We start from the raw sequence: 24,549 nt of genomic DNA, 5'->3' as shown, positions 1-24,549 counted from the left end.
GACACTGAAACATTTTTTTGAAACGGTCTTAGTGATTAGTATTTGGATGCAGGTAAAATAATTTAATAATAATTTTTTATTATGAATGCACAATTACTAGAGCTAGAGACCATGGCCTCTGCCATGTGTTTGGAAGTAACAGGCTCTTTCTGTATCTCTCTTATGAATTTAATGAAAGAAATATTGCGTTGAAGAAATCTGTCATTTAAACGCATTTGAATTTTGTGACAGTTTTTTTGTTAAATACTAATAACAATGCATTGATTTTTTTGGGGGGGGGTAAAATATATTTAGATGTTTAAGAATGTGACAGTTACGTAATATAATAATCATTTTACAATTTTGCCTAAATAACTTGTATCTTAATTGTCAAAGATAAGAAAATGTACACTTTTTTTTTAATAAGGGAAATGGGAACAAATATAACACTCTGGAAGATGGATGTTCAGCCCAGATTCATAATGCAGTCTTGGATCAAACAAAACTAGATTTACAGTTGCTGAACTATCTAGATCAAAACTGGAAAAGTGAGTACCATATAAAGAGTAATCTACCAGAAATCAGCTTCACAACATTCTACTGCATCACGGAGCTGGATAAGACTGAACTGGATATTGCTGTCCACGTGACCTACACAACTGGGCAGATGGCTATAGCAATTCACAGTCCATACTGGATGGTAAATAAAACTGGTCGAATGTTGCAGTACAAAGCTGATGGTATCCACCGCAAGCATCCTCCGGATTACAAAAAGCCGCTACTTTTTTCTTTCCAGCCCAAAAACTTCCTCCAAAATAACAAGGTATTACAGCTAGTAAAATTTGATAGCTCTGTACTTTGCTCGTGCTGTACAGAAGTGTTTTTACACTTTGAAAGCTATCTGCACTGTTATGTTCCATAAACAGCATGAATCTTACTGTATTTCTGTCTAAAGGCAGAATATTTTAAATAATACAGTGTGTTGATTTGTGTATGAGATTTTACTTGTGACAAGTTGAGGACAGGATCTTCATGTTTACTTCTTCTGGAGTATCTTACACTTAAAATGCGTGTTCCACATAGCCTGTAGTTAATGGTGGCAAAAAATATCTTTATGTGAGTCAATACTGACAATTGCAATGTCTTGTCTTTTTAATAGAAACATTAGTATGCACTTACGTTTACATTTGTATACTCTATATGATTTTAAAAGACTTAGGATTTGTTTAAAAATGTAAGGCTCCGGTGCTTGAAAAGTGAATACTTGCAGTTGTGGTTGTTAGATACAGTCTGAGTTGGTAGTAAGCTAAGGTTAACTTGCAGCTTACCATTTGACTTTCCTACTTGAGGTTTTTACTGCTGATTACTACTGACTGAGGAATGAGTCAATACTGGCAGTTGTCTTGTCTTGATTTCTTCCAATGTTTCCAATATGTGCTTACATTTATATGTATACATGTCTATATATGTGATTCCAAATGTCAGTGTTTGGAAATTGAAAATTAACACAGGCTGCTGCTTTATAGGTACAGCTTATGGTAACTGATAGTGAACTGTCAGATCAGTTTTCACTGGACACCGTTGGAAGTCATGGTTCTGTGAAATGCAAGAGTCATAAAAAGGAGTATCAAGTGAGTGAAATTTATCTTGCAAATTCATTACTTTCTGAAAAATATAAATGAAGTAAGAACAGACCAGCATCTGTCTAACAATATTTTTCTACTCACAGGTTGGTGTCACCATAAACAACAGCAGTTTTAATATTACTAGAATTGTGACTTTCACTCCATTTTTTATGATCTCAAATAGAAGCAAATACACTTTGGAAGTATCTGAAGAAGGCAAAGAAAAGTGGATACCCATCGTTTTGCAACAGGTAAACTTACCAAGGAAGCTATTCCGGTTGTTTAAGAAAAAAAAAATAGTTTTGACACTCAGTGACAGGAGGTAAGAGCCATGCAGTGTTCAATGACAATGTCTGAATAAATTGTATTGCTTTTTTAGTAAGTTATCTGTGTTCTCTTACCTTTTCTCAATGTTGTTTTAGGACTTATTGTAAACCTGCTTCACATTTATAATTGGAATGTTTTTGGTGTTACCAGCATCATAAGCAGTGGTATGCGGAAAAAGAGCTTTACTGTTACTGTGTTATCTCTCTCTGCAGTGGCACTGAAATTTCTGTTCCGTTTTTGCAGTGATATCCGGTAGAGTGGTTTGGCTGACCTGGTACATTACATGCTATGCCACTTGCTTATAGGAAGAAGGTCCCTCGTATGGGTCAGTTCAGATAGGTCCAAACTGTTTTTCTGTCTCACTTTTTTTTTTTTTTTTAACTTCTTAATATGTTGTTTCTGGAGATGGATCACTGACACCCAGGCCAAGTGGTGCAGAAATGGCAGCTTTTGTCTGTGTTGACAAAGTCTACTCAGCTGAAGACCGGGCATGCAGCTTCACTTTTTGCACTGCAGTACCCTTGTGTCCGATACAATTATTTTGTGTGTGTAGTTTGAGTTCAGTGCCTCTGAGTTATTATGTTGAGAGCTTCCTTCAGGACATGTAGAAGAAACACAGCCAATCTGTGGGAGATTTTTAGGTCTGTGAAAGCTGAAAGAATACTGCCTTCTGGGAAGAGTGAAATCTCCCTCTGCCTCTCCTCCAATGGGTCTTGGAAGAGAGCATACCCAGAATAGAGACAAGCCTGTTAGAATGTTAGTTCATAATATCTCAGCTTCATTCACTTCCCTGCCCAGCATCCCCCACTCCTTCATTCTACTTTGTTGTTTTCAGTTAGGCAGAATCCTTTCTGCTGCATTTCTCTTTTTTTCCACTCTTCTTTCTTAGCGACCAATAGCCTGTCTTCTCAGGGAAAGAACAATGCTTGTGTAGAGCCCATCTATTCTTGGACTCGTTTCCTGTCTGGAAAGCAGTTGATCTGTCAGAAACTTTAATTTCTACTTTTAAGAAAAATCAATTGTTTCCCAAAGGTTGCAATAAGAAGGAGTTGTTGGATATTGACTAGCATGAAATAGCTGGTCAAGGACCATCCTTTAAGTTAGGTATAGTGCAAGACACCTGACCAGCATGCATGTGTAGAAAAAGAAAGAAAGAAAATATTGACCAAGACTGTACATAAGATTGCTGCTAAATACAGATTAGAACTCTTGACTACGGAATGGAGATAAAAGTATAAATATAATGTCTGGTGAAGCAGTTAGCTAGCAAGTGTGTGGCAAAACATTTGAAAACAGCATCATTTTATGACTATTGCAGTAAAGACCATTGCAAAAAATATTTTTTCATTTCTCTATAGTTGCTTCTGTAACTTCTTAAACTAATCCTCTTTACTTATTTTAGTTTTGGTTTAAAGCTTTAATTTATTGTTGACTGATTCTCTTCAAATTTCCTCTGAGCTCTCTTATGCTTCACGTTAAGACTTGCTTGCTGTACTTGACGCTACATTACAACACAATTTGAATTTCTTTTGTCTGTACGGTATGTGTTGGCGTAGATAACATCTTCAGTCTTGCGGTTTAACTATATTTTTTTCCTTTGTCTTTCTGCTTCCTGTGGTGTGAGAAACAATGGGAAAGGGAACTTAGTGGCATGGTAAGTTGGTGAACTAGTATTTCACCACTGAAGATTTAATTCTAGGATTCAAATGGAATTGAATCTAAACATTTGTTTTCATAATCTGTATTGAAAAGAGATGCTTCTGCAGCTTTGAATGTTGCAGGTGAACAGTTTGAAATACAGGAAAAATTATGTGTTTAGATAGTCTTTGGTTTATGCTGGTCTTTTCATTCTGAGTGTAGAACCACCATGAACTTTATAAGAATGCTGTTGAGTGTTTGTGAATGTAATTGAGAGTTATGGCTAATCATAGTTTGTTCCTTGGCAGGACTATTTTCATTTGCTCCAAAGTTTTCCTTGGTTGCAATTAAAACTTCTTTCTTTCGTGCCTCCCTGTCTTATCCATTTAGAATGTAAACTATTGAAGAGAGATTGTGGGATTTTTAAACCTAGAAGGGCTGTGATTTCGATTGTGGGTGAAAATAGCAGACTGTGCACTCTGATTAAGGCTTCATATTTTATTTCCGTATTTCATATGCACACACATACATACATAAATATGCGGGCTTGTGTGTGTGTATACATATATATAAATATATATATATATTATCACAAAAGAACAGCTAATGTACCAATATCCTGCTTTCTCAAGTTACTTAGGAGTGTATTTACGCTAATATCTTTTTTTGTCATTGATTATCACTACAAGACATCTATAATTTAGACTTGTTTTGCAAGAGATCTGTTAATGGAAAAAATACAGGTTTGTCAATGGATTTTTTCTTTATTTCTTCTAGCAAGCAAGTCCATTTTGGTGTTGTACCTCTGCTTGGCTTTATACTCTGTATTTTGCATACATTATCCATTTTAAGACTACTTGCTCTTATGAATATGAAGTCTTACCTTTTTTACTTTTAGCTCCTTACTGCCTCTGTTCCTTCACTGTAGTCTGATTTTCTTTTGACTTACTTTCAGTTTATTATGTTCAGGTAAGTAATTATTTCAGGTGTTTTAATAGAATTCCTGGTTAGACCGCACTACACTTGTGAGTAAAATTTTAGAAATGAACTTTGGGCTAAAGTGGAATGCCATTGTCTTCTCACTTAAAATGCCTGATTTTTTTAATAGTGTATTCCCTTTTGGCCTGAAAATGATGCCAACAAACTGCTTGTTAGAGTTGAAAATTCAGATCTGCCTCCAAAGAAGATAAATTTTGATAAGCAAGAAAATTGTCTCTTACTGCATTTGGACAACAAGGTAAATGACCTTTGGAAATTAGATAAAACAGCATAAATAAGTTCTCCATTTCCATTCTCCAATTTTTTTTTGCATTTACACTCAGTCAAATATTTCAGAACCTTAGCTGAGGAAAAGGCTATATATATGCAAGTATATTATTCTCATTCTCGCACTGTTGTGTGCGTATAAGGATATGTACATGTTTCATTTTAAACACTTTTTGGAGAAGCAGACTGTTGAAGCTGTAAGAAAGATTTTTTTTTTCCCCAGTGTTTTCCAGCTAAGGCTGAGAAGTATTTACATTAACTGGGAAGTGACACTGCTACTTTGAAAAGTAACTTTGCCACTAAATTTACCGCTGTGTTGCAAATAGTCTCATCTAGTAGCAGTTCTGAAATACTTGAATGTTTTTAATAGTAGAATATTTTGAGAGGCATTATTGAGTATGAGTGGTTCAAGGAAGATTCCTCTACTACCAGCCTAGATTTTGAGAGTCTAGAACCCCTATTTTTTTTGTAATTTTGCAAAATTTTTGTTACTGAATGCAGTGTTCATCTCCTAATAACGATACGATTTGGAAATTTTTTTACAAGCATGTTAGAACTGGTTGTTTGTTTCACTGTTTGGTAGTTTCATCCTATTAGAGTAAAAGTTTCAGGAATATTTGAATTACATTTGCTTTATCAGAAATTAATTCTGCTGTTATTTATTTTACATTTTTTTTACATCTGATAGCTTGGAGGAATCATAGTGGATGTTAACCTGACTGAACATTCTACAGTGATCACCTTTTCTAATTACCATGATGGCGCAGCACCATTTCTGTTGATAAACCATACTGAGGAAGAAATTATTGAGTATGGACAAAGGTATGCAAGAAGGGTTTTTGTATGGATATCTGCAATGAGACACGTCAGTTACTTTATGTATTGTAACCATGTCTGCTTAGCAGCAGAAGTAATAGGGAGGTGATCCTCCCCCTCTACTCAGACCTGGTGAGGCCACAGCTGGAGTATTGTGTCCCGTTCTGGGCTTCCCAGTACAAGAGGGACATGGAGCTACTAGAGCGAGTCTGGAGGAGGGCTATGAAGATGATGAGAGGAATGGAGTACCTCTCATATGAGGATGGGCTGAGATAGCTGGGCCTGTTTAGCCCAGAAAAGAGAAGACTGAGGGGAGACCTCATCAATGCATATAAATATCTGAGGGGAGGGTACTGAGAGGATGGAGCCAGTCTTTTTTCTGTTGTGCCCAGTGACAGGATGAGAAGCAACGGGCACAAACTGAAGCAAATGATGTTCCAGCTGAATGTGAGGGGGCACTTCTTTACTGTGAGGGTGACACTGGCACAGGTTGCCCAGAGAGATTGTGGAGTCTTTTTCTCTGGAGATATTCAAAACCCTCCTGGCTGCCATCCTGCTCAATGAGCTCTAGGTGATCCTGCTCAGCAGGGGGCTTGGACTAGGTGATCTTCAGAGGTCCCTTCCAACACTGCCCATTCTGTGATTCTGTGATAGTAACTACAGTTACAGCATATCTGAAGTGGTGATAAAAATGTAGGCCGGACTGTTATGCGTACAGCTTGTGTTACTGTTGAAATTATGCTTTTAAGCCTCTCAGGTCAATTGTGTACATTTACAAAATGCCTCAATTACATACAGAATTAACAAAATACACACATTCAATGTTTTAGGTTTATTTAATAATGGGAAGAAATTAGAGTGCTGTGTAAAACAGTATTGAAATGATACTCTGTAGAATAGTCTCATCTCCCTACACAGGAACATGTTTTTTCAATTGTATCAGCAGTCTATGAAATTGTAGAGCAAAGTAGTTCAGTATCCAAAACTTTCTTTTCATTTCAACTACGTAAGCTGAAATAATGGAGGAGAAAAGCCTATTTCTTAAGAACTGAATGTCTAATTTTGTCAGAACACCCACAAATCTTTTGTTTTATAAACTGAATAGGATTAGTAGTTATAAGAGTGGTAAAGCCAGTCACCTGTTTATAGAAACAAAGAAGTTGTTTTGTGAGCTAAAGAGGCATGGGTCTCATTTTATAAGAATTGTGTGTCCTTGCATCCCTTTTGGGGCAAAGGATCTGCTTGGCTATTCTGGAACTATCCATGTGCTGACTGGGTAGAATAAGTAATAGATGAGCTGGAAAAGTAGTTAGATTTGAAACTTCTCCTGTGCTATCAAGTTTAGTTGAGAGTTAGCAGAAATAATAAAAATTTATAAGTTAAAAATTTATAGGAGAGATGAGGGAATGGACTGGAAAACAGATAGGTAGTTATGTAAGTTTTGTTAAGTTGGACTGAAACTTAGGTTATTTTAACATATATGAGTTATCTGCAATCACTGAAAATTTATTTCCATCTTGGTTTTACTCAAACACCTGATGTAACTGGGGTAAATGTTTGAAGTTGAGGGTGCAAGTCTTTAAAACATGAATTCTTCTGTTCACATTTTTCCGCATAAAGCATCTTTCAAGGCATATTACAGAGTGGTGCCAAGTATTCTACTTGTGTGGAATGACTTAATGCTCACAGCAAATTATGTTGATCAGCACTGTGCTGCACAACCTGAGCGCAGCTGTACTGCTTCTGTTCTCAGGATGGAATGTCTTCGTAATGCTTTGCTACTGTATGCTTATACTTGCAGTGCATAGTATAAGCATTATTATTTTGCAGTGCAAAGTGTAAGGATTATTACCGTGCTCTTGGACTGTTTCCTTTTAAAAGCAAAACGTACTCTTTCAGACAGTCAGACCAGTGTTGATAAAATATACTTATTTCAAAAGTGGAAGAGTTCCTACTCAAATACAAAGATTGCAGCTGTATGCTGTTCCTTTTTATATGAGGAGTAAAGTTCTTTTTTTTATCCGTAAGGATTAGTCATTTTTATTTTGTCTGGATTTTGTTCATCTCCAATGTAAATTTAATACATAAATATTGTAATGAACTATATATGGCAATGGGCAAGCTCCTTCCAGAGCTGTAGCAGAAAAGTCTGCCTGTTTTAACTGTGCAAGGGTAATAGTGTTTAAAATCTGTTTGCCTGAAAATACCCACTGTATCCCGATACTAAATACTAAATATTTTTCCCTTCAGCAAATTGTGTAGAGGAAAGCTTTCCTAAACAGTGGACTTCAAATGCTTTATTTTTTATATCTCTTGGAGTATTAATGTTAGACAGCACAAACCTCGAATTTTTTTCTTAGTGTGTAAGCTCTGCTTTCTAAATTTTCTGTACTTAATGTTTCCATATTAATCACAAGTGGTGAAGAAAATGATTTTTTGAAATCTACTGGGTATAATTTATTTCTGAAGTATAAATATTTGTTTTGAAGTTTAAATAATACTTTTATTATTGTGCTGAGGATGTTTTTTTGCATGTTTTTATACCCTTAATGCTGTTTTCAGTTTTCATTTTCATTACGTAGAAAATAATAAAGGTGTTCTTGGTTGTTTAATGGATATGTTAGAATGCAAATGTCATTGATGCAAAATGTTTATTTACATTTTAATTTAGTATTACTTCATTCTAGCTCCCTCAGTCAATTGGAAGGCTGTCTTCAGCCAAATAAGGCAGTGTTGTACACTTGGGCAGACCCAGCAGGATCTAGAAAATTGACATGGAAATGTGGAAAAATAACTGAGGAAATCACCCCAAAGGAAGTATGTCTATTATGTAGATCTCCTTTAAATTTTATTTATTATCCTATTCTGTATCCAGTGTTGCAGGTTGTTTACTTTTTTGTTTGTTTTTCACTACTTTGTTAATCTAGGCATTATTTGTGTACAAGCACTGTACAGAGCAGATTCACTCAAATCACAATAAAGATGGCTGTTCTATAGCTTCATATGCAAAAGCCAGAGATGTTAGTTTGAATAGTGATGTGTATGCTGGCTGTACTTTTATGCATGGTTTTTATTATCCTCACATAGAATTAGTTGGAAAAGGAAGAACTGTAATATTCTTGACAATTTATATACATGATTAGAAGAATAGCTAAGTTTGCATAATAGCATTACGTTTAGTCGGTATTGGCAGTACAGGAAAGATTTTCACCTTCAGAACTTCGTCTTGTTGTAGACCTAATTCAATTCTGGGTTAACTGATACAGGAGGAACCTCATTTGATGGAATCAAGACTGTTGGGTTGCCTTTCAAATTGCATCTCCTACTGCATTTTTGTCTACTCTCAGGGAAATAGTTCAACAGTAAAAATTGAGGTGCTTTAGGAGAATTGTTTGCAGAATGAATGTGCTGACTTGTGCAGCCATGACTTGGTGATTTTCAGATCACTAACCATGGAAGCTAATAAGCTTCTGCCATAACTGCTACATAATGAAGTTACTTGCTCTTGTTTTACTTCAAAAGGAAACTCCTAAATATTTTGTTTGGTGTTAGTCACTTTCTTAATAAGCTTTTGATTCTTTAACTGAAGCAAAGGTATATTAAAGGTTCTAGACACTTAGGTGTTTTTTCCTGCAAGTTCTGTAAGTCTTATCTGTGATAAAGAGTTAAGTTGTTGAGCTGTTCATGGTGTGGTTTTGCTCACAAAGCAGCACAGTATCATTTGAGAGAAGGAAAGGGATAGTATCCTTCTGGCCGTGGCTTTTTGTCCAATCCATGCAGACGACGATGCCTGTCAGAACTTTCTGTGAGTTAATACAGCACACAAAAATGACAGAAAAAATATGGTGCTGTGGTTTACTTATTTGTTCCTGAATACGTTCAGTGAGGGATCTAGTGAATACCCAGAGGTGTCTGGTGTATGGCATAGTGGAGAACTTCCCTTTGTGGTACTTTGTCTCAGTAAAAAATTGAGATAGTATGTGTTAAAAGGTGTCTTGTATTAAACCTATGTATAAATTACCAAAACAGCTTCATTCAGTTTAAAAAGTAGGGAAATATTTTAGAATGGTGTGTTTTCATGTCATTATTGCCATAATAAAGAAGGTAACATGCAGTGTCTAGGCAAACATTTGTGATTTTTCTGAAAGTACATCAGATAAAAATAGGGGTGTATTTCAGGTGCTGCTTTTAAAACATTAATGGATTTCAATGGATCTGAGAGTGATACGGATTTTTGCCATTTAGTTAACTTGTGGTAGGGAGAAAATAAAACAACACCCAACAACAAAACAGCTGTGTTTTTGTCTGTAATTGAGATTAGCATACATACGAAATTCCATATACAGTAAGTACGATAAGGAATCACATAGCTGAGGTTTGGGCACTGAACTGTAACAGCACTGTGTTTGCTGGAGCTTATGCCAGTAAGTGGTGTTTTCAGTTCAAAAGTGTGTGTGTGTGTGAGAGAGAGAGAGAGAATGAAAGACTTCTGTAAAACTTCATAATTAAAATTTTTGTTATTTTCTTATACCTTTATAAAATGGTCTCCTATTTCAGTTCATGTTATTAAGACTTTTACATTTTCTTGTAGTGGGTAGAGTGGTGAATATAGTTGTAAAAACTTTTCCTCTCTTGTTTGCAGGACAAAATGAAAGTACTCAGCCTGGACTGTAGAAAAGTGGTCTATTTAGCATCATTTTTTGAAGGTTTGCAGCGTATTGTCCTAATCACTGAAGATGAGAATGTTTTTAAACTGGCATACGAAAGTATAAAGGCAGAACTAGCAGAACAAGAAATCATTCTGTCTTTACAAGATGTCGGAATTTCATTGGTTAATAATTATACAAAGCAGGAGGTGTCCTACATTGGAATTACAAGGTAACTTACGTAGTGTGCAGCAATATAAAATGTTTAACTTAAGGTATTTTCACTAACTGAATTTCATTTTTGGGTAGGAACACAGAGAGAACAGAAATCTGCATAAGAGTATTTAGAACTGGATTTTTATATTTTGCTGTTGTAATGGGAAGTGGTTTCATTGTGTTTTATATTAATGCAAATGCTTTCTGTATATGTGGGTGGATGTATATATTTTTGCAACATAAGCATAACTGTATAGCAAGCTTTCCCCAATACATTGAACAGAGTTGTTTCCTGTCTGTATAGTTTGGGGAGTGATAATAAAGATTTAAGGAGTAGTCTGTGAGGATAGTTTGTCAGTGGATTTTTCTGTCTTCAGATAGAATCAGCAACATTTCTGTTTTCTATTTTGAAAATTCTGGTGCAGCAGTAGCAGCTTGTAGTTCTTAACTAGCTTCGATTGAGAAATTATCCTTTAGCCCCTAGGTACTTTCCCACTTCTTTTCCATGAAGCTGGCAATCCTTATTAATCGTAGACAGCAGGAGAATACTCAGTTCTCTAAGATTGATCCCTCCAATATTTCTGCCTTCTTCCTGCTTTTTTGCCACCTAACCTTACCCATAAAAGTGGCCTAGAAGAAAGCTGGAGAGGGACTGTATCGGGGAGTGTAGCCATGGAACCAGGAATAACGGCTTTGAACAAATGGAGGGGAGATTTAGATCAGATGTGACGTGAGGAAGAAATTCTTCACTTGCAGCACAAAGCACACATGGGAATTAGGGCTGAAGATGCACCTTGCTGCAGTTTTTTTCCATAAAGAATAGAATGAAATTACCTAAAAACCAGTGTTAAAAATAAACCCAGGGCACAGGATGGGAGGTGGAGAGGGCAGTCCCTGTGGTCGAGGGGCAGCCTTTCTCTCTGGCAAGCCAAATGGCCCGGGGGAGCCAGCCCCAGAAAAGGAGCACTCAGCCCCCCCAACCCCCCTCCTTGTCCATGTGAGGGCATCTTCCAGGCTGCTCCCAACACAGCCGCCTTTGGCCATGCCTGGGACACTCCATCACAGAGGCTTGCTGAGGCCACAGTGGCCACCACTGCCCCACCTTTGCTGCGGGCCCTACAAAACAGGCCCCCTGCAGCTGGTCCAGCATTTGCTGAGCATCTAGGCCCTCTGACTGTCAGCTTGTGTGGCAGGAAGAAGACTAGAAGAGCAAGGCGAGCAGCAGGCCTCCTTGGTGTGCGAGGACAGCGATGCAGTTCGGTGAAGCACCAAGAAGGAATGCGCCTGACCAGAAGGAGATGTGTTGTGGGCAGAGGGATGGTGCTGGTGGCACAAGAGACACCAGTGCCCAAGGGGCCTCTGGCGCCCAGCCCACAGACAGATACAGGCAGTAACATTGGCACCACAATGATGTGGGGAACAGGCCGGCCCCTCACACACCCAGCGACAGGGGGCCTGGACCGTACCATAGGCGCAACGGTGACGTGGGGCGAAGTCAGGAACATCAGACAGACAGCCGCGGGGAGCAGAGGCGTGTGCCCATAGTCCGGAGCACAGTGCAGGACCCAGTAATGGCCATAAAACAGATGCCACCATCAGACCCATGCATGAAAACCGAGCCAACAGTGGCATGGGACATTGGGGTGGAACTGGATGGCACCCTGGCCTGAGAACATTCTGGATGGAAGGCATCCCATTTGGGCAGTCCCGGTCAAGGACTGGCTTATCCTTCTACCCAACACCGTGGAGCCGATGGAGCTGGATCCACCAGATGTGGAGGAACGGATGGAAGTGGATCCACCTCTGTCAGAACAGACCTGGGTCTACTGCGGCATGTCTTTGTGCTCTGCCATCCGAGAGCACCAACAGCATTGCAGCAGTGCCCGGTGAGCCCCCTACTCGTTGCTCAGGCTCCATCGCAAGCATTAGCTTGGAGCCACCAAGCACCATGGGCATCTTGCAGGTTTATCTGCAAGATGTCCCGGCACTAAACAGCTCCTGCCGATTCTCAGGGGTTGTGTGAGTGCTTCTTTTTTTGGGGGGGAATGGGTTAAAGTTGCAGCAGGGGAGGTTTAGGTTGGGTGTTAGGAAGAACTTCTTTACTGAAAGGGTTGTTAGGCATTGGAATGGGCTGCCCAGGGAAGTGGTTGAGTCACCATCCCTGGAGGTCTGTAAAAGACGTTTAGATGTAGGGCTTAGCGATATGGTTTAGTGGAGGACTTGTTCGTGTTAGGTCAGAGGTTGGACTAGGTGATCTTGGAGGTCTCTTCCAACCTAGGTGATTCTGTGATTCTGTGATTATGGAGACTTGAAGGCTGTAATACCTTTGCTTTGCTACTGTATCATTTCAGAGGGGAGCAGAAAAGAAACTTTACAGTACTTAGGAAGTATGGGCTGTGATGTGTTCATACAGGGCCTTTTTAGAGTACTAAAGGGGTACTTGTATATATCACTGCCATACTCCACCCACTTTTGTATGTTCGTATCTGTGAGGTTGCTAGATGGAGGATTTTCTTTTTCCTCTGAATTCTTTGCACTTCACTGCAAAACAAGCAGAAACTTAATGTGTGTGTATACTTCACATATTCACCTCTGCCATTCACTAAGAAAATTCAAGTCCTTGCCCTCACTTGAGAAACAGTGCTCTGATAACTATCTAGACAGTGGAAATCTAGACTTTTAAAAGTGGCAGCTAAATGCCCAGATTCAAAATAGGGATTTCTTTTGGGAAGTGGTCATCCATAGTCAGGAGTCTAATCATGATTATAGATGGTACTGATCTGTTATTAATCAAAGGAGATGTCAAGCTCCTGAAGCCAGTTTCTGAAGATGACAGATTAATCCTTGGTTATAGTGAAAAAAAACACTGTCGTTAAGAATGTTGCTTTTTTTGATCATCTTGTCCAAAAATAGTGTAAGTGGCAGTTTGTATCTAACGTGATGCAGAAACAAGTTTTACCGTGCCAGAAATGGGATCACAGTGCATTTGGAAAAAGAAAAAGATAACAAAAACAAACAAACAAACAAAAAACCCACAGCTGTTTCAAATCAGTACTCTATTTTATAGCTGTTATTTTGTCCTCTAGCTCACGTTTATATTTTACTTTTTTAGGTGGTTCTGCCATTGATGTATCTGAATACAGACACAGATGTAGCTAAAAGGAATTGGATTAGGGAGCTATGTATTTTGTATAGTAACTTGAAGGAAAGAAGGAATATTCTTAACTTGTCTGATAGTTGTTGGTTTGTGCCCTATATCATACATTGTTTGATTGCAAGGTGAAATCAGACATAAGAGCTTCTCACAGAAGCAGTAGAACTAAGCAGAAAAGCAGAAAAGACGCCAGAGCCCTTTAAAGGTAATGGATAACTTAAGTCTTTCATTAATAATAAAAGAAGGAAAGAATAGAAAAGAATGATTCTGGGATACCATAAACAAACAAAAAACAAACAAACAAATCCTTCAACACCATGAAATCAGTAGAAGAAACACATAAACTGAAACACTGTCTAGTAATTTAGGCAGATCAAGTGGAGAAACTATCTATCAAATATAAGAAGCAGTTCAGGCAACATTTTCTGTTGACTTGAAAAACTCAATTTCTACTGAATCAACCATGCCAAAATATATGCAGGAATATATGCAGAAACCCACAATGAGCGTGTCGAATAACAGATGGAGTACTATTGAAGCTGAGTTTCTTGACAAAGTGTCTTTACCTGCCTATCTTTGTTAAACTGGGGAGTTAAAAATACTTGCTGTTATCTTTCCTTATTTCTTTAGTGCAGAGAAGGAGGTGGGTGATTTGGGTCATTTTTATTTACCACACTAGTGCTTTATGATGTGTTTCTTCATTCCATAGTTACTACATATTAAAAGCTATACTAAGGCATGTAAAACTTGTTTTGAACTTACTAACTCTTTTCTCTTGGTCCATTCTTTTGTTTTCAAAGTTCTGATGTGGTTTGGGAGACAAAACCTGAGAAGAAATCAAGATGGAGACCAATGAGTGTTAAGCAAACTGACAAATTAGAACAAGAATTCAAAGATTACAGTGAGCTAACTCCTTCAGAAAATAAGATTATTGAGTTGGAATCCAATGTCTTGGTAATACTGATCATTCTCTAAATCTGTTGTTTATAGGTGTATACAGGAAAAAGATCATGTATCCATTTTTGCCGTATGTGAAAAACTTCCAGTGAAAATTTAGATGATTAATTTACTCAGTTCATTTGAAATCCCATCTTTTATCTTTGCCTGGAAAAAAAAAAGTTTGTCTAGAAAGAGAAATCCATAAATATTTGACAGCTTGCTGTAGACTTGATTTTGTTAGCCTCTAACTTTGAAATTGCACTGTAACATTTTTACAGGTCATGGGACTAAATATGCACAAAGATACAATAAAGAAATTTTGCATTTTTTTCATCTGCTATACCTGGAAGGAGGGCAGGATGTTAGTTTGAGGGAGTGTTTGTCTTAACACAAAATCTTGTATTTACCCTCGTTGTGGTATATCACAGTGAGACAAAATTCAGCTGTGTCATTCAATCACGTAAACACGAAAAAAACATTCCAGAAATAATTCTGGAAAGTAAAAGCATGGTATGCTCTGAATGCTCCTATCCTTGTCTGTAGATAAATTCAAGATACTCATTAGAAATGTGTTGTAGGTAAATTAACATAGTATAGGTAAAAAGCTGCAAAACTTTTACTGTTAAACTTTTATTACAATGTTAACGGGAAGTATGAATTTTAAAGTAGATTATAACAATCATGTAGCATAACAACTTTTCTTTAACACAAACAACTTTTCTTTTAACAATAGGTGTGTTTAACTCCTAATGGATGTAACATGAAAATTCAACAACCCAATGAGATTCCTATTAGAAGGAATTACCTGCCAGCTTTGAAAGTAGAGTACAGTTCATCAGCACATCAGAAGTCTTTCAGAATTCAAGTTTACAGGATACAGGTGAGTCTTGTCAGAGAACAGTGAATTATTCATTAAGAAAAAGTGCCTTTTAAGGAAACTTGGATTTATTTTCAGATTTGTTTGGATTTTTCACGTTTTGAATTTAATTGTACTCAGTGGCTTCAACATCAGTGCTTCTCAATCTTTGAAAAGAAATACTTCTTAAATGCTTCTGAAAAAAAGCCCACCATGGTCACCTATGACTGTTGAGGAAAATGTTACTGTTCATATTCTATGCTTTTTCCTGCTCTTATTTACAACCAACTAAAAATCAGGTGTAATTTGCTATATTCAGCAAGTTACATGTTAAAGTTTTTAAAAACAAATCCTTTGTAACAATTTTGTGGACCACTTAAAACCACCAACTGGGAGAAGCTTTTCTAGATTGGATAGTTTCATTTTGAAAACAGAGATATTGTGAACCATAGTACTTGCTTTTTTCCTGCTTTTGAATTGGTGGAATGCTACAGGTAATGCTCATAATTCTTGTGTTTTTCCTACTTGTGAAATATTTAACTACTGAAAAGCTAACATGCTACACCTTGTCCTGTCCTTACCCCTATTAGATACAAAACCAGATTCCTGGAGCCATATTTCCCTTTGTGTTCTATCCTATTAAACCTCCAAAGTCCATCACCCTGGATTCAGGTTTGTTATTATAGCTTAACATAATCTTTACTAATAAAATTACAAGATAGCTTGCTTTTAATGAAGTGAACCTTGCCACTTTTATCAGATGAAGACCGTTAGTGCTTACTGACTACATAGAACACACATACTAATTCTAGAGACAGGGAGGTAATTTGGTAATTTTCTCTACAAAGAAGATACAGAGAAAACCATCTAAACAGCAATTAGAATAAACAAACAAAAACAACTACAAAACATTTTATCCATTGATATCCATACCTTTTAAGCACATCTTTCTGGCACATCAATTCATTGCTCTTGGAGATCATAAGGTGTAAGTTAAATTTGTTTTGAGCTTAAAATGGGCTTTTTGCAGTTGGATTCAGACCACAACTAACACTGAGAGCTGACCATCCTAGGAGGGGAGTTCCCTGATGAAAATAAGAAAAGTTCAAAACTTTGCTACACTTGATGATTGTGAATCTGTTGCATTGGTTCTGTATTACTTGTGTTTGAAGTTCAGAAACAGTGAGGATTCTAATAGTCACTTTTCATCTTCAGTGGCTGTAATTTTCCCTACTGCCTAAAATAAGTTGCTCATAGTAATCATGCTGTTTAAAAAGCATGTTTTTTTATTTGCTTGCATACAATACATGACTAGTGACTTAACTGAATAAGAAAAGAAACGTGCTAATGCCAGTCTGAACTCAAAACTGCTATGCGATGCACCATCTCCTCAGATGGCAAAGTATATTTTGTGTGTTTTGTTTGTAACCTTCCAGCTTCTCCATGGAATGGAGCGTAGACCTCAAAGTCAGTATACGATGTGGGGAACTGCAGTCTTCTGTTAACTTATTTAGGGCAAGTCACTTGGAAGATCAGCGTAATGTCAAGAGAGATTCTGAGTTGAAATACAAGAATTTGAAATACAAAGAATACTGCCAGTGATTTTGTACAGAAGCTATTAAAATGACAGGATTTTATCCTGAATATGATCAATTTTAAGCTAGAGTTCATAAAGCTGAAGATTTTTTTTTAGTGTATATTTTTTTATTGGTCTTTGAAGATTTTTTTCCAAGACTAGGAAAATTACAGGTCTAAGATTATATCACGATTAATTTGCATTTAGATGGTACGTTTTCAGAGATAACTGAAATAGGATTTTGATATTCCATTTCAACCTTGTCTTCCTATTCCTTCCTGTTCCTGCTCTTTTAAGTGATTTATTTGTTTGCCAGTCACATCCATTATATAATCCTGCTCCATAGGATTGAAAAAATCCTGAACGCATATGACATTTTCATATTAAAAACATAAAGATATGTCTATCATAGAAAGATCTGTGCTGATCTGTTTTTATTTTACAACTTCATAGCACCAAAACCATTTACCGATGTCAGTATTGTTATGAGAACTGCAGGACATTCACAAATATCTCATATTAAGTAAGTATTTTGACATGTTCCATCTTTTTGCCATTGATTATGTTTAATCAAGCTTTAAAATTAAAATCGATTAGGGGCAAACATAATGCAAGATAATTTTACACCCAGTCATACTGGTAAAGATAAGAGCTCTTCAGAAAGAGAGGTGAAAACTCAGCCCTCTTTATTAACCACATAACTGCAGAGTAATCAAGAATTTTCAATTCTTCTAATGAAGATTTTTAGTCTTTTCCTAATTTGGTAAAAACAAGCAAACAAATTAAAAAAAAACCTCTACACTTAACAGTGCTATCTACAGTGTTAAATGCTGCTAATTTATTGAAATTATTCTGGATACAGAAAATGTATTTATCTTAGAGCGCTGTAGGAAACCTTTTGACCAATAATGACAAATTCCTTAAAAAAATCTGAAGTTCATTAAGTAAGTGATATAAATACCCCGGATGATTACATTTTGTAGTTCACCTCATTTCATAATCTAAAGTATTACACCTTTTTTTTTTTAAACAGTTCGATAATATTTTTTTGATTTATGTGTAGGTACTTCAAGGTCCTGATTCAAGAGATGGATCTCAGATTAGATCTTGGTTTCCTCTATGCACTGGTTGAATTCTTTACACAGACTGATGTACCAAATGGCCAACAGGTAGAAACCTTCTGTTCGAAGATGAATAGATTTTTAATCTGTAATTATTCAACTTATATTTTAAAACAGAATCATCAGGAAAAAATATACAAAACACAAAAAAATTGATGTTCTGTGTACCGGTACTGGTTAAGTGTTGTGCCTGGGACTAATATGAAGATGTGATGTTTTCAAGAGTTACTGTTTCCTGAGGCAAATAGTAAAGTCTTTTCTTTATCTTCATGTTGCATGCTATGCAAAGAAGGCTTTAACACCTTCTGAAAAGAATAAAAGTAGTAATGATGTATGTAGAATATTGGGTCTTACTAATGCCTGGGAGATTAGTTCATTAAGGACCCAGGACAGGAGAGAAGTTAAAATAATAATACTCTTTTCATTAACCCGTTTTATTTTAAAAAACAATATATGAAAATATTGGCCAGGAAATCAGTAAAACTTATCTGCTCATCAGAGCAAGAGAATGTGAGAGGAATAGAGAGACAGGTTGTTCAAAAAAGTGAAAGTGTCTTCAGCAATTTTATGCAAGATTGTTAAGTTGCTAGATGATGCGGTTGACGTGTTTCCACTGGGTTGAAAGGAGAGGGCAGTGGAAGAGAAATGAATTATTACAGAGGGAGAACACAAGGAGTTCATACTGAAGAAGAGTAGGAAAAAAAAGATAAAATATGAAGCATAAGGTAGTTTCCTTGCGGATTAATAAGGAAAACCTAAGATACAATCAATAAGTAACAGAGGAAGCGGAATGTCACAGACTTGCCAAAGAAAACAAGCCAAAAAAAAAAAAAAGGTGATTAGCTGTATACAAAGCAGATAGGATATGTGTTGAACAAGCATTTCCTGTTAAGAATATTGAAGTTTGCATGTCAGTACAATGTATGTAATAATAAATGATTTAGTAAAAAGTGTGATGGTTATTCTCTGTATTTCTAAAAAATATATATGCTGAATATAAATTATAAGGCAGTGAGAAATTAGTTTCTGGAATAACATTTCAAGCAAGATAGCAAACTTGTTAAAATTTAAAAAGCTAATGTCAGGGAAAAAATCTTGTAAGACTTACCTGCTATTGGTTGTGGTTCAGTAGATACTTTCATCTAAATAAAGTTGCCACTCTTACATGGTATAATGTGCTAAATATGTCCTAAGCTTCCTAACTTCAAGTGTGTGGATTTCTCTGTTTTGATCTTTAAATGAAGATCCTAATTTTGGTGGGATGTTTGTATATAGAGGAAACTAAATGTATAGTCCAGTTCACACAACACTTGCATGGTTCCCTTGAGTTTGGGGTTATCAGGTACTGGGTGTTTCTTCCCAGTAATGCTGTCTTTCCTGTGGCCTTCCTTTGAAACCTATGGGGTTCTTTGCAGAGATCTAATGACACCACAGTTTTGGGACGACTTACAAAATATATTATTTGCTTATTTACTTAGGAAATTTTTTGTTTGTATCTTGGTTGTGACTGAAATTTTTAAGTGAAATGTTAACTTTGAGTAGGAGCCTTTCTGGTGAGAGGCATCTTAACTCTAAATCAAGACCTAAACATGCATTAGTATTCAGCACTTTTACAGTTTAGCTTGTTAAAGTAGCAAAGTGTTAGCTGGTTTACTGTTCTGGAGGGACATACCACAATATTTTTGGTTAGAACTTTGTTTATTTTGCTGGTTAAGTCTTTTCTGAATATTACTTGAGAATTTTGTATTTTAAAACCTTTTTTTTTTTTTTTTTAATTTGGCCAGTTCTTCGAAAAATATTGTTAAAGAAACCTGTCTTTTGAAGGAGAAAAGCAGAAAGGCTAGATGGAGGTCATCTGAGAATATGTATGTGTCTAGTTTCTGTGTAATAGAAAATTATCTCTAGTGTAGATTTTTGTAGTTTAAAACCTACTTGCTGTATGGCCAAAAGGGTATATATGTGCGCCTTTGTTTGTCATAGAGTAGGTAAAATTTGTCTGAAACTTCACTTCAAAATATTTGGTATTTGAACTTCCATTTTTTTCTAGAAAATAGGTGGGTTTTGGATTCTTTTTATACATATTTCCTTTTCTTCATACAAATAAAGACAGCAAAAACTAATTAAAATTCCTCTGAAATGTCAACTCTAGTCAGAAAACTAGGATCAGGAGAGTGAAAGTGCTATCACTCAATATATTGCATCTCAATGGCACGTTAGATTAACAAGTTCAATATGCTCTAAATTTGAAAGTAATATGTTTTTTTGAAAATGCATTCACAGCTAGAACTTTTCAAAAAGGATGTGGAGTCTCTTCAAGAAGAACTGATGAGTGTGTCATCAATGGATACATCACAAATCAGCTTGTACGAGTACTTCCATATCTCTTCAATTAAGGTATAACTTTTTCATAGTACTGTCTATGCTTGCTCTCTAACTGAAGGATTTTTATCTCCTGGAGAACAGTAGATACTGGAAAGTTAGAAAATGTAGAGATAATTAAGAATAAAATAAAAATGTCCTGGAAAAATGCTTTTACTGTCACTGCTAATTTATCTGGGGTTTACCTTACGGAAATACTTCCTAAATATTAAAGACTTCATTATTTCCTTCCAATCCACAACCTTCTTCGCAAATAGTAATTCTTTTTTGTTATTTATCCTTTCAAAATGCTATAGCTCTTATGTCCAGACAGCGCATAGTAGATTAGGGAACTATATCATTTCTGAAAAAGAAAAACTAACAAAACACAACAATGTACAATCACCTTTACTGTGCAGTGATGTTTTCTTCTTTATCATTATTAACCCATGAAGAGCAGTTTTGTACTTTGATTCCAGTAAAGTTGTCTTTTGGCCATTTCCCTGTTCCCATAAATATTCATGCACAGCTATTGAACAGTGTATACATACTTAACATGGAAACAGCAGCCTGTTTGCCTGTATCTCTCATACATTTTTTGCTTACGGGTCTTGTTTTTTGCTTATTGCTTAGCTGACTTTGTTAAAATTTAAAGCACTTTGTAGGCCTTGTAAGAATTCGTATTAAGACATTTTCCCCTCCATTCCATGGGAAATAGATCAAAGAAAGGTTTGAGTTTTGTCTTTTTACAGTATTGGGTGGGATGTTAGAAATGCTCTGCTATTAAAACAGATAATTCTAGGTAATAGTGGGCTAGCCACGTAAACAACGTAGCCTAACTCATTCCACATATATTTAGTAGCTACTTCAGTGCATCTTTATTTAGGGGCTATGTCTCCAATTGATATAACACAAAAACCACTTAGGACTTGACAAAGTAAAATATCCTTTAAGTTTTGAGGTAACAAAATGAAAAAAGCTTACTTCTGAATTTTGCAAGAAAAATTACATGGAAGAGATAGGACATAATGGACATAAAAAACAGTTAGGAAGTCACAATAAAGTTGTGAATTGTGACAATGATTCTGCAAGACAAGAGCTACCTGTAATAGAAGCGAGCTATAATTAAGTTCTGTTATGCCATAAATGTAATGAATGGCATGTGGCATTGTCCTCAGAATCAGGAAAAGGCATAACCTCTTTTCATCTGGTTTGGAAAGCTACAGTTGGCACTATAGAGCCCTAACAGCAAACTTCCTGAACGTTTATTCTGTTTTTAAGAGTGTCACCTTAATTTCTGTGAAACAAATATTTTGATTACTTCAGGTCTGCACTATTTTTTGTTGTATATACTTTTCAGTTCTTGTTTATTACCTGTAAAATTTGCATAATTATTTGTCTTCAGGGTTTTGTTTCTCATTCCTGCTTGGGCACAATGCTATGTTATCATTTTTAGTCTGCTTTGATACTGTGTATTAGTTAGAGAAGCAAAACGCTTTGGAAACAAGCTAATAAATTGTAGCTAAAAGGTTCTGGAGACCTCATCTGAAAATATGGGTAAGCAATTTAGAGTTCCTGTTTTCTTAAAGGTATTTAAGTTATTCAATTTGACTTTAAATTTCAGTGTTTTTTTAAAACCCTAAATGGTGTGTATATATTCTCTATATATGAATTCAGTATGATTTCAGTCAAGATTAGAAATGCCATATCTCAATGTAGATAATATAAAAGATATGCCATATCTCATATAGACCATAAAAAAGATTATAAAGCTAAAAATATGAAACTTTTAATAAAAACAGTCATGTTATTTCCCAATCTTGTTTTTTATCCTTTAGTTACACTTAAGCTTTTCACTCAGTACGGGTGGTGAAGATAGTAACAAAGAAGAAAGAAAGAATGAATTGATACCACTTCAATCCTTGAATCTCCTTCTGAAGAGTATAGGTGCGACCCTCACAGATGTACAAGATGTCGTCTTTAAGTAGGTTAAAAATACAATTGTAATAACTGCTTCCAAAAAACAATTCAATATTGCCAATGATAGATTTTATTTCACTCTAAATAATATGGATATTTTGTTTCATTATTTTTTTAGGTTGGCATTCTTTGAACTCAATTATCACTTCTGTACTACACAGCAGCTCCAATCAGCAGTGTTAAGGCATTATTCAAAACAGGTTGGAATAAATAAATTTCAGTATTTCAGTAAACTTACATTTTCAAAGAGCTACTGTGTGCTTTGGTTTTATGAAAATCAATAAAATTACTTTCAGCCTTCCATGTTTGTACACAGGTTAAGTACATATGAAATATAAAAACTTGTTACTCATTCATGCAATTCTGCTGCCTTTATTTTGGGGGCAAGTAACTGCAATATTTCTAAATTACGACTACAGGAAGAGTGGTGTGAGTAACAGAACAACTTACAGGGATGGATAGTGGAAGCAAACACAATGCAGCTCTGATGTACTTTTAATTTTTTATAGTCATAATCAACAAAATTCTCTCAGCACACAGAAACAGACCAAATTTTGTTCAATAGCTGTGTAAAGTGAGAGAAATCTGGGTGATGTGCACGCTTTGTAAAATCGCAAGAGACTTAATCTCAGTTATTTATGAAGTACTTGAAAGCACTAAAGTTTGATTAAATATGATTTTCTCTCTGTATGATCATTTTTAATAAAACTAAATGTACTTTTTACAAATATTGAATTTTTCATATTAAACTCATCTTTCCTGCTGTTTTATTTTGAGTGAACTATACTGCCTTAATGGCTTTAGTGTGATTTGAAACATTTTTACTGAATAACTATTTTTATTTTAGGCTATTAAGCAGATGTATGTGCTTATTCTTGGCCTTGATGTCTTGGGTAATCCATTTGGATTTATAAGAGACTTGTCTGAAGGAGTAGAAGCATTCTTCTATGAACCTTATCAGGTAAAAATCTCTGGCTTATTGTGAAATGTTGCAAAAATGATTAGATATGAATTATATTGTAAATTTGGATATATTAATAGCTTGTTTAGTTTTAAATTCATATTTAGAATTGAAAATTCAAAGTGAAAGTGACAGGAAAAGTTACTGGAGAACTCAAGTGACATAAAATTTCACTTAATTCATGATTGACTGGTCCTTACAAATCTTATGCTAGATTAAGTCTGTTTGAATGATTTTGACTTAAAATAATCAGACTTCCATGAATGAATTAGTATATTAAAGTAGGCTTTCTTTCTCATGTGCGAGCTCTAGTGGGTGATCTCACACTTTCACACTCACTCTCCTGCTCTCTTTAAGTATATATAAGTTCCAACAAAAACATAATATTTAAAAATATGTAATATATACTATTTGAAACTTAATGTAAATGTGTCTTTTTTCTTCCCACCCCTCAGGGAGCCATCCAGGGTCCTGAAGAATTTGTAGAAGGAATGGCACTAGGACTTAAAGCTCTAGTAGGGGGAGCTGTTGGTAGGTTTCAGAATAATCATAGTAGTATACTTATTAGTAAGCAATATAGGTGAGTATTTGTAAACTGCATTGGCATTTTACTTAGATTGTTTTGTTTTCTAATAGGTGGATTAGCTGGTGCTGCTTCAAGGATCACTGGTGCTATGGCAAAAGGAGTAGCTGCAATAACTATGGATGAGGATTATCAGCAGAAAAGGAGAGAAGCCATGAATAAACAGCCCACTGGTCTGAGGGAGGGTATCACTCGTGGAGGAAAAGGATTAGTTTCTGTAAGGAGAATAAAAATGATAAAAAGATTAATGGATTTTGTGCAGGCAAAAGTAACAAATGTAAAGTCTGCTGTAGTCACCGGAGAGTTGTTCCTCTAATTTTAATTCTGTTTTTTCCATTTAAGTGGCCATAATTGAGTGATAGCTTTAAAGAAAAATACATGAGAATTGGAGAAAGTAGGAATTGCAAAGCAGGTGAAATATATATATTCTGATAACTTGCTGTGGGTTTTAGAATACTCCACCGCAAGTACTTTGAGGCTATTCACCAATAAAGTAATAAGAAATATG

At 35.8% G+C, this 24,549-nt stretch overlaps 1 protein-coding gene across 4 annotated transcripts in view; it reads left to right on the top strand.

The window, feature by feature from the left end:
• VPS13A (vacuolar protein sorting 13 homolog A) overlaps nt 1-24,549 on the top strand; it is a 125,466-nt gene that overhangs the window by 71,776 nt on the left and 29,141 nt on the right. For 3 of the 4 annotated variants that reach the window (XM_080574823.1, XM_080574826.1, XM_080574825.1), the window contains exons 48-66: nt 407-802; nt 1,506-1,610; nt 1,709-1,855; nt 3,547-3,585; nt 4,678-4,806; nt 5,524-5,657; nt 8,339-8,468; nt 10,294-10,529; nt 14,468-14,621; nt 15,340-15,486; nt 16,053-16,134; nt 17,492-17,561; nt 18,102-18,207; nt 20,440-20,553; nt 22,356-22,501; nt 22,616-22,697; nt 23,345-23,458; nt 23,914-23,989; nt 24,095-24,258. In XM_080574823.1, the coding sequence (XP_080430949.1) occupies nt 407-802; nt 1,506-1,610; nt 1,709-1,855; nt 3,547-3,585; nt 4,678-4,806; nt 5,524-5,657; nt 8,339-8,468; nt 10,294-10,529; nt 14,468-14,621; nt 15,340-15,486; nt 16,053-16,134; nt 17,492-17,561; nt 18,102-18,207; nt 20,440-20,553; nt 22,356-22,501; nt 22,616-22,697; nt 23,345-23,458; nt 23,914-23,989; nt 24,095-24,258 (2,571 nt within the window). The remainder of the gene's footprint in view (nt 1-406; nt 803-1,505; nt 1,611-1,708; nt 1,856-3,546; nt 3,586-4,677; nt 4,807-5,523; nt 5,658-8,338; nt 8,469-10,293; nt 10,530-14,467; nt 14,622-15,339; nt 15,487-16,052; nt 16,135-17,491; nt 17,562-18,101; nt 18,208-20,439; nt 20,554-22,355; nt 22,502-22,615; nt 22,698-23,344; nt 23,459-23,913; nt 23,990-24,094; nt 24,259-24,549) is intronic. The other variant, XM_080574824.1, reaches the window with a different exon arrangement.

The sequence above is a fragment of the Anser brachyrhynchus genome (genome assembly GCF_964034855.1).
Source record: "Anser brachyrhynchus genome assembly, chromosome: Z".
NCBI classification, from domain to species: Eukaryota; Metazoa; Chordata; class Aves; order Anseriformes; family Anatidae; genus Anser; species Anser brachyrhynchus.
This window is presented reverse-complemented; position numbering and strand designations above follow the sequence as displayed.